Here is a 10788-nt window from a genome sequence, read left to right as displayed (position 1 = left end):
TAACATATTCATGAAAAAGGAAAAGAAATAAAATATGTGTGGCAATATGATTAATTTATTGCTGATTTCTCTATGCTCATTAATTGTTAAGGGTACATATAGTTTTATCAAGCATACACACTTATTTGTACATTTGCATAGAATACATCTATGTTTATAGCATACTATTTCATATGTTTCACCATCGTATACATATATACATAATCAAAGGGAGATTTTCTACTAATTTGGTTTACTACAAATGCAAATATTTATAATGTTCTCATAAAATAGTGAAAATTGTTCAAATTTCGGATTCGAATATATATAAGACAATATTTATTAAAAATACCGATCTCTAAAATGAAACATATCATTTTAATATGTTGATGTTATATGCGTATTAATTAGTATTAGTATTATTTCTATATCATTTTACATATTTTAATCATAGAATAAAATACTAAATTGTAAAAATCCAAAACCTTTATAAGGCAATATAACTTTTATATTAGATCGTCATGCCATATACAACATAGATAACTAATATCTATTAAATTCGCAAAAATAAAGTTATTATTTTCAACGTATTGAAAACATAAAAATAAAGAAAATTTATCATGTTTGGGCTTGCAGTTTTATTATTAATCGATTTTTTATATTGTGAAAAAAATAAAAAGAAAAAAATGTATTTAAAAATTAAAAGCTGTAAATAAACATAAATATACACAATGTAACAATGCATAGATGTAATTAGATAGCGAACAAATATATTCGCCAAAGAAATTAAAAATACTTATATATATAATAAATATTATGTAAAAAGAAATGGATGTGCAGGTCCCTTCATTAAGAAAAAAAAATTATCACTATTAAGATATACAAAATATAGTTATGCATATATATATTCTATACATATAGGATGCTTGGTGAGCATTATATATATGCATTAACTTTGCTTAAAGAAATATATATTTACATTTTCTTCAAACAACAAAGTACTGAAAAAACGAAAAAAGAAAAAGACAAAATATTAAATATGATATAATGGCGAATATACTAAATATTATTATTCTTCCAAATTTAATTATTAAAAATGTCAAATAAAAATAATTTATTCAAATTATGCTCATAAATATTGAACTTTTTCATTTCAGAAACATTTGTGATAGGTGGTATATCTACTATTTCCTGAAAATTATTATAATTTATATCTTTTGATTTGACAGAGCTTAAATTCTCATTATTATTTTCTTCAGAAAAATCGTTTGTAAAAATTTCACTAGTATTTTTTACAGTGTTATCATTATCATAATTGTTTTCACTGCCTCTAGTATTTCTAATATTGTTAGGAAAATCATCCGATAAGTTATTAATACTATTTTCTGAGTCAATGTTTTCATTTTTAGAATGATATGACGGTCTGTGACTATTTATCACTTTTAGCGCATTGCTATTCTTGGTGTTGGGATCCTTTGAATATTTTTTCTTAAGTTTTTTGTTTTCATTTTTTAAATGTTTACTTAAAACTCCAATTTCTTTATCAGTCGAAAGTGTCATTATATCTTTATCATCGATGTGTTTATGTTCGATAATATTCGCCATTTTATTAATATCATTAGATTCATCAAATTTCATATTATTGTTGATATCTTTATCATTGGTATCTATTCCTCTAAAATCGTTGTATTTATTTTCATAAGAATTTGGTTCATTCATTTCGTTTTTTGATGTGTCTGTTTTTCCATTACTTCGTACAGGCTTCTTTCCACTACTATCGTAATCATTTGGTGAATTGTTATTCTTAGAATCTTTATTCAAGAGTTTATATTTATTTGATTGGTCCCTTGTATTATTCGGATCAACGATTTTTTTAATTTCTTCTCCAGTTAATGTTTCTTTATCTAATAATGCAAAGGCTAAATTATCTAATTCTTTTCTATGCTTTCTTAAAATTTCTTCGGATATGCTTTTTCCCTTTTCTACTAATGTTTTAACTTCTGTTTCTATAGCTGATATAGTTTGAGCTGATAATCTCATAGAAGAATAGCCATCACCCATTCTTTTTTTATAATTTAATGGGCCTAATTTATCTGACATTCCCCACTCGGTTACCATTTTATAAGCTATATCAGTAGCTCTTGAAATATCACTAGATGCTCCACTACTTGTTTCAGATTTTCCGAAAACAATTTCTTCTGCTGTTCGTCCACCCATGCATACTGCTAATTTTGCTTCCATTTGGCTTTTAAAATAATTATGTCTATCATCAGCAGGAATTTGCTCTACATACCCTAAAGCACTTCCTCTAGAAATAATAGTAGCTTTATGTATAGGATCGGTTTTGGGATGAAGAAAATATGCAACTATTGCATGCCCAGCTTCATGATAAGCAGTTATTCGTCTTTGGTACTCTGATTGTTTTAACGATTTTCTTTCGGGCCCCATCGAAACTTTATCTCGTGCTTCAAATAATTCATTTATAGTAACTAAACTTTTTTTGTTTCGTGTAGCTAATATAGTTGCTTCATTTACAAGGTTTTCTAAATCAGCACCCGAAAAACCAGGTGTCAATCTCGACATTCTTTCAATATCATTCGCATTTAAATTACTTTTAATTTTTTTTATGTAAATTTCTAATATTTTTTTTCTGCCGTTTACATCTGGTAATGGGACATATACAATTCTATCAAATCTTCCTGGTCTAAGTAAAGCACTATCTAAAGTATCAATTCTATTCGTTGCCCCTATGACCATAATATGTACAGTATTACTAAATCCATCCATTTCAACTAATAATTGATTTAATGTTTGATCATGTTCTTTTTGTCCTGCACCATTAGATGCACTATTGCTTCTTTTCCCTCCTATTGCATCAATTTCATCGATAAAAACGATTGACGGTGCAACTGATCGAGCATGGGAAAATAATTGCCTGATTCTTTTTGCTCCTTGACCTACATATATTTCTATAAATTCAGGCCCAGATGTATATATATATGGGACATTAGCTTCTGTAGCTACTGCTCGAGCTAGCATAGTTTTACCAGATCCTGGAGGTCCAACTAATAATACACCCTTAGGCATTCTTGCGCCCATTTCTTGATAACGTTCTCTATTTTTTATAAAATCAACGACTTCTAAAAGTTCTAATTTTGATTCATCTATTCCTGCAATTTCATCAAATTTTACAGGTTTAAAATGTGGAGATGGTTTTTTTTGACCGTGATCATTTGGTGGTGTTTTATTATTAGGAGTATCATTCTTGTTATTTTTATCATTTATATATGGTTTTAAAGAATTTGAACTATCACTTGTTGGAAAATTATGATTATTATAATTATCTTTATAAACTAATTTATATGTAATGATTGTCATAAAAAATGGCCATATAGCGAATCCTAGGCATACGCCTAGAAAAAATATGATACAATAATTCCATTTTTTGTTTCTTCGTTTACCAAAAAATTTATCATAATATCCATAATACCCATTGTCAATACTATATTGGTTATTCTTGTTCTTGTTCATATATTTTCTATCTCCATTTGGCAGTAATGCAGAATCAACTTCATCGCCATGTTTGTCTGATTCGGAAGATGCATAGTTGCCATTTGCATATTGATTAGAATTCATAATTTTACTTGTAAAATTTTTGTAATAGTTATACATATGGCTATTATTTTATCCGACTTTTTTTACATGAGAAAATTGTAATTTAATATATATACGCATGAAATGCATATATTATAACTATATATGTAATATATTGTATATGTATATATGTATATACTTTGGTGTTGTATAAAGCAATCCTTGTGCTTATACAAACATAAACATATATATATATATATATGATTTATTGTGCCGAAATATTAAAAATGTATGGAGACACAAATCTCTGTAACTACAAAATATTATTAAAACACATTGTGCTTATATCAAAATGTGATGGATATTTACTCCACACAATTATGTACATGTATATTGCTGCTATTTAACGCAATAATATTTCTTAAAAAAAATATACATACCAGTAGGGTATAAATTAAACAATTATAAAAATGCATTCAATATACGAACACAACAAGATCAAATAAATAAAATTAAATTAAAATATGAAACAATTCTTTGTTTGTTTTATTCTAAAAAAATGTATATTTATGCATTATTATATTATCTCTCAAATGCTGAATACTTTGTAATTTCTACTAATAAAGTTTTATAAACTCATATTCCATATTTTTTTTCAAATAATTAACTAAATATATGCCTTTTTTCTTTGCATATAATAAATTTTCTTTATCACTTAAAAAATTAATGAATTTAATAGTATAATTCAATTATCATTTTTTTTTTAATTTTATTTTGTTATTTTTTTTTTTTTTTACACAGTTTGAGGGTATACCCATATACGTATATAAAAAATATTATATATAAATATTGTATATATTTATATGTGGCTACCCGCATGCATATAATAATATATATATTTTTTATGAGCCCATTCGTCTTAAATTAATAAAAAAATATTAATATAAGGGAATACTTTCCAATCTTTCACATTGTATATTTAATTTAAATTAAATATTCATATAAAATCGTAACCAAAACTTATTTATCGATTAGGAGAGTGATTTTTCTCTAACTATTTTTTTGGGGGTATATATTTTATATTTATTATATACTCGGTTTCCCCCTTCAGTTCTATAAAATAAATAATACTTGTTTTTTGTATATTCTACTAAAATTTTCATATACTAAACTACTCATTAGTTTGGAAAATATTTATATAGAATTAAATATTTTAATATTTAAAAATAAAATAATTTTTTCCACGTTTTTTCGGTATTTTCTCCTTTTTTATAGTGTGCTATAGTTTTTTATCCCTTGCTCATTAGAACTAACCTGATTTTACTCAAGTAAATGAGCATATGAGGACAAATTTGTATTATTATTGATTTATCCTCACATTATTTTCTCTTTAATTGCCAACTTTCTTGGAAAATACCATTTTACTCATTTCCTTTTTTCTATACACAATATTATGTATGGTTGCATGTATATATATATTCTATAGTTAGGCACTCAATTATTTTGGGGTTTTCTTTCGCTAAAATTATTTCTTTTTATATAAATTTATGTCGATATCGTTTGATATTTTATGTTTTAAGTATGAGTATTTCTTTTCCATTTTAAAATAGTGTCCACTATCTTGTTGCAATTGCAAATGTGTATCAAATTTTATAAGCTCAAAAAGATATGTAAATAATGCTGATTATGAATGTCCTCAATAAATAAATAAGTATATATATATACTTTGGCATATTTTTAATCGATATAATTGTATGCACACAACCAAATATTTCATATAGTATATATGAAAAATATTTATTTTTGACGATAATACGAACATTTTCTTCGATAACAAAGTTACACAATATTACATACATCGTAAATTTATAATATAAATATTTTAGAGTAATTAAGGAATGGACATATCAAAGAAAAATTCATTCCAATTGTAGATCCAATAGCTATGGGTACAACAAAATATAAAACAAATATAATTAAAAAATGCTAACAAAATGTAAGTCAAATGCTATTAAAAGAAATGTTTCAGAAATATTGTATTTAAGTAAAGAGGACAATAAGGAAAAGGAATAGATAGTAACAACGACTATTATAATGATATAGATATAATTAATAGTGCTAGATATGTAGCATTAAAATGTCATTGTACAATTGGTGTTACATATAAATATGATATTATTTTTATTCCTTTTTCATCCATTGTAACTAAAATAAAATATGATTTAAAAAATTATGCTAAGCATGATATTAAAAAGTTAAGTGAAAAATTGTTTTAAAAATAAAATTAAAAATATGATCAAAAAAGTCAAAAAGTGAGGTTAGGTTTAAAAGGCAATAATATTAATAGTCATTATTGCATCATCCAATGTAAAACCTATTTATTTCCCTCAAAGAAATTGTGACAAAAAAAATGAAACAAGATTGGAAAACATTCATACATGTGCATATATGCATGCATAGGAATACACCTAAACATACCATATTCAATTCGAACTTGAATTTTTTATAATAAAATCTTTTCGAGATTTTGAATCTTCACCCATTAATGAGTTTATCAAATTATTGGCTTTAATCGCATCACTTACTGTGACTCTGATTAATTTTCTAACTTGAGGATCCATTGTGGTACTCCACAACTGATCGGCCATCATTTCCCCTAAACCTTTAAATCGTTGTATTTCATATTTTTTTGAAGAGCTAAATGACATATCGTTACTTATAAAGGAATTTGTTTGGCTTTGTTCAGAATTATCTTGGTCATTCTGCTGATCAAAATTTGCATTATTTTCATCTTCATTAGTTGCATTAAGCTTTCCTTGCCCATTGAGAAAATTTTCTTTCTTTCTTTTTTTCAAGTTGTTTTTATTTTCAAGAGTTTGGGCTTTATCCATGTCTAATAAAGCTAGTAATTCATTAAGTTCGGAATCTGAATATGTATGTATAATATACTTTGAAGATTTTGTAGTAACATTAAATTTGCTTATTACACGGTCCTTTATATTGTTATCATAAAATTTATTATATGTAACTTTATATAAAGGCGGGCAAGCAACATAAACGTTACCATTTTCTATAATTTCTTTTTGAAACCTATATAAAAATGTAAGAAGGAGAATACAAATATGTTCCCCATCCACATCTGCATCAGTCATAATAATTATTTTCCCATATCTTAAGGAATTATCAATAAAATTATTTTTTTTTATATCTTTATTATCATTTCGTTTATTTGTGGTGGATTTTCCAGTTTTGCTATTATCATAATTAACACTTAACCCTATAGCCGTAATTAATGATTTTAATTCAACATTTTCGAATATTTTTTTATTATTTTTAATTTTTTCAACATTTAATATTTTTCCTTTTAATGGCAATATGGCTTGAATTTCTCTGTTTCGTGCTTGTTTAGCACTACCTGCCGCACTATCTCCTTCTACAATAAATATTTCATTTTTAGTTATATCATCAGAAATACAATCTACTAATTTCCCTGGCAATATTGTTGAATAATATTGATTATTTTTTGATCTTATTAAATCTCGAGCTGCTTTTGCCTCTTCATCACTTTTTTTTGCCTGTAACGCTTTTAAATATATTGTATTTAATAAGTTTGGTTCAAAATCAAATATTTCTGATAATTTTTCAAAAATTATACTTTCTAATATCGGTTTTAAATAATAGGAACCTAATTTTGTTTTTGTCTGTCCTTCAAATTCCGGGTTATTCATTTTTATTGACAAGATAGCTGTTAAACCTTCTCTTATATATTCACCTGGTATGTTTACAAAATTTTTTATCGACTCATTTTTCTTGACATTATAATTAATGCTTCTACTTATTGCATATTTCATTGCATCAACATGTGTACCTCCATCTATTGTATTTACATTATTTACAAAACTTAAGATATTTTCATTATATTGATTTGTTACCCATTTTAATTTTAAATCAACATGTATATTTTTTTGGAAGCAACTTATACTAATAACTTTGTTGTTAACCTTGAACAGGTTTGTTTTATTTTTTGTTAGCTTTTCCATATATTCATCTAACCCTCCTTCATGTTTTATTATCTCATATTCATAATTATCTAGCTTATTGTAAGAATTATTTTCACCATTTTCTGAAACTTTATCACTATTGCTTTTATTTGAATTTCTTTCATCATAAAAATAAAAAGTTAATTTATCATTTAAATAAGCTAACTGATGTAGCCGATTTTTTATAAATTCACTATTATGTTTTATATTTGTTTTAAAAATTGTATTATCAGGTTTATAATGTATTTGTGTTCCTCTTTTTTTAATTGGACAATCTTGCACATTTAATTCTTTTACTACTTTTCCCTTTTCTAATTCAATGTTATAAATTTTATTATCTCTAAAAACATTTACTTTCATAAATGTGCTTAACGCATTAGATACAGATAATCCCACACCATGCAATCCAGATGAATATTTATATTTTTGTAAACTTTCATTTGTTTTGTTTTTATCTTTATTTTCCTTTGTTCCATCTACAGAAGTATCAGCTCCCTTAGAATTATTACTTACATTGCTATTTCCAGTTTCTTGCACTTCTTTTTTCGTTTTTTTTTGTTTTACTTTTTCTTCTTCCACTACCATATTTGTATCATCATCTAAAAATTTTGCCCCAGAATGTAATACCGTTAAAACTGTTTCAAGAGCCGATTTTTTTGTTTTTTCATGGATGTCACAAGGTATACCCCTTCCATTATCCTCAATAGTTATACTTTCATCATTGTGTATTATAACTTTAATTTGGTTGCACTCATGATTATTATATTCATCTACTGCATTATCAACAATTTCAAATAATATTTGGTGCAATCCTTTTGAATCGGTGTTTCCTATATACATTCCAGGTCTTTTTCGAACAGCTTCTAATCCTTCTAATATTACGATATCTTTTGCATCATAATTATTACAACGAAAACTATGCTTACTATTTTGCTTTACAGTTTTATTCAATTCCTTCTTTTTATTATTAATTGGCTGCAAGCTTTTTAAAAACATATAGTTTGGTCCTTTTGTGTGTTTTTTTTTTCTGAGATGGGAAAATAAATTTCTATCATATTTTGAAAAATACCCAGACGCTTCTTCTGCATTTAATTTTGCTTTTAAAAAATTCAAACTATTCCCATCTTTCACTCTCAAATTATTAATATATCCATTTTGTTTACACTTAGTTTGCCGTAATAAATATGTTATAGTAAGGATTGCGAGAGAGAGGAACTTTGCCAGTCCGCCTTTCATTTTACCCAGTCGAATGTTTATTCAAGCATTTGTGTGTTCGTACTTTCACACTCAGTATATGTATCCATTCATATGTTCATTTTTATTCCCTTGTTTCTGACTTTCCCTTTTAAATATTGAAACATATATGGATGAAAAATGAAATAGAAACAATGAGTTACATTGTTTATCTAGCAATGCTATCTCGTAAAAAAACACAAAAAAACGAAATAATAAAAGGATGCTTAATTAATTTAAATTATCATTTTTAAGCGATTACCATTTTATATTGATTATTTTTTTAATTTTTTATTATTTTTTTATTTTTTTTATTTTTATTTTCGTTCTCATATTGTTCACAGTAACATTTAAAAAAAATTAAAATGGTAATACATAAATGTGGGATATATTGCAATTTAAGAGAAAAAAATTGTTATATTACTAAACTTATGAAAATAGTTGCACATGCACATATATGTATGATATACAAAAAAACATCACAATATGAGATATTTATTAGTATAATTATACTTTAGGCATTTTTCAAATTTATACATTTCCAAAAATAACTAATTTTGAGGTAGAGTAATTGTACTATAATGTTCACAAATTCGTTAATGCAATATTAAACTATTATTTTTCTCTTTTTGTAAAAGTAACATACTGCAAAAGATGAAGGAACATCTTTAACACTTCTTATATTTAATCTTCAAATGTTCTTAAAAAGGTGTTTATAAATGTAGTTATTAACTTATGTCTTGTGTATATACACAGTAATTGTATATAAAGTAGCCTCGGTCAATTGTAACTAAATAGAAAATTTGCATTTTTATAAGAATTATGCTTGTGATTCTCAATGATCCAAGCATATACCTCCTTTTGAAATATTCTCTATCCATATATATAATGACAAAAGTGTGTTGATATGTTTCTATTCGTAAATTATATAATAAAGACATAAGGTTTATATATTTTTCAAAAAATTATTTCTTTCGGTTTTATTTAAAAAAAAATTCAACAATGAATATTCTATTATATTTTTGTACTTATTTTATTTTTGTCATATCCATATATTGTATGCCTCCTTTCAAAAAGGGAAATGAAAATTTTCCTTCATCTGCCTCAATAGAGGATACTATAAATGTGGATTCTTCTTATCCATCATTTAACATACATTATAATTTCGAACCAAAGGATTGGAAAAATATAGAACTAATTGAAAATGAAAATAACCATTTTTTAAATGAAATAAATAATGAAATAAAAATGATGGAAGCGAGTAAAAAAAAAATATACTACGTTTTAAATGTCCAAAAACAACAATTTGAAGAGTTACTTTTTTTAATAAATCGAATTAAATATTTAAAAAATAACAATAAAAATGAAAAATATAATGTTAATATGCCGCAATATTTAAGAACAGGGAATTTCAATAGTAATAATAATATAAAACCAAATAAAGTCATGGAAGTCTTTAATCAAATAGATGATTATATGTTTAATACATCCCCAATAATGGGGCAAGACAGTTTTTATCACAATTTGGCTGAACAATGGATTAGGTTAAAGTGATTAAAAACTTAATCTAAGCATAAATAAAACAAAAATAAGAACCAGAAATATATAGAATTTTAACAGTAGAGTAATTTGGTAATGTTGTACATACAAATATGATCCTTTTTTAATTACATAAATAATTTATTCAAAAATTATAATGATTATTTGCATGAATATAAAAGTATATTTTGTATGTCCTAAATAATAAAAATATATATCCATTATGGCAAGATATTTATTTATATATTTCCGTATTTTTTTAGTCTTACACTTTTGTTTTCGTTTTTTTGTCATTATTTTCTTCTAAACATTAGAATAATAATTATAGAGACCTAATTATTTTATTTTTTTATCATAATTAGCTCATAAATGTGTAATGCAATAATTATATCATTTTTAAGCT

General features: G+C 25.0%; 3 protein-coding genes across 3 annotated transcripts; 1 reads left to right on the top strand and 2 right to left on the bottom strand.

Annotated features, from left to right (window-relative positions):
- Positions 1–1062: 1062 nt before the first annotated feature.
- On the bottom strand, positions 1063–3615 carry PVVCY_1405630 (ATP-dependent zinc metalloprotease FTSH 1, putative; the record flags this gene model as incomplete). The annotated part of the gene is made up of 1 exon (XM_008624470.2): positions 1063–3615. The coding sequence occupies one exon, from the start codon at positions 3613–3615 to the stop codon at positions 1063–1065; it is 2553 nt and encodes an 850-aa protein (XP_008622692.2).
- Positions 3616–6056: 2441 nt separating this feature from the next.
- PVVCY_1405620 (DNA gyrase subunit B, putative) lies at positions 6057–8849 on the bottom strand (the record flags this gene model as incomplete). Its single annotated transcript, XM_008624471.2, has 1 exon — positions 6057–8849. The coding sequence occupies one exon, from the start codon at positions 8847–8849 to the stop codon at positions 6057–6059; it is 2793 nt and encodes a 930-aa protein (XP_008622693.1).
- A 999-nt stretch (positions 8850–9848) lies between these two features.
- Positions 9849–10400, top strand: PVVCY_1405610 (conserved Plasmodium protein, unknown function; the record flags this gene model as incomplete). Its single annotated transcript, XM_008624472.2, has 1 exon — positions 9849–10400. The coding sequence occupies one exon, from the start codon at positions 9849–9851 to the stop codon at positions 10398–10400; it is 552 nt and encodes a 183-aa protein (XP_008622694.2).
- Between the last annotated feature and the right edge of the window lie 388 nt (positions 10401–10788).

The sequence above is a fragment of the Plasmodium vinckei genome (genome assembly GCF_900681995.1).
Source record: "Plasmodium vinckei vinckei genome assembly, chromosome: PVVCY_14".
Classification (NCBI taxonomy): Eukaryota; Apicomplexa; class Aconoidasida; order Haemosporida; family Plasmodiidae; genus Plasmodium; species Plasmodium vinckei.
The sequence above is the reverse complement of the archived record's forward strand: the minus strand, read 5'-3'. Positions and strand labels throughout refer to the sequence as shown.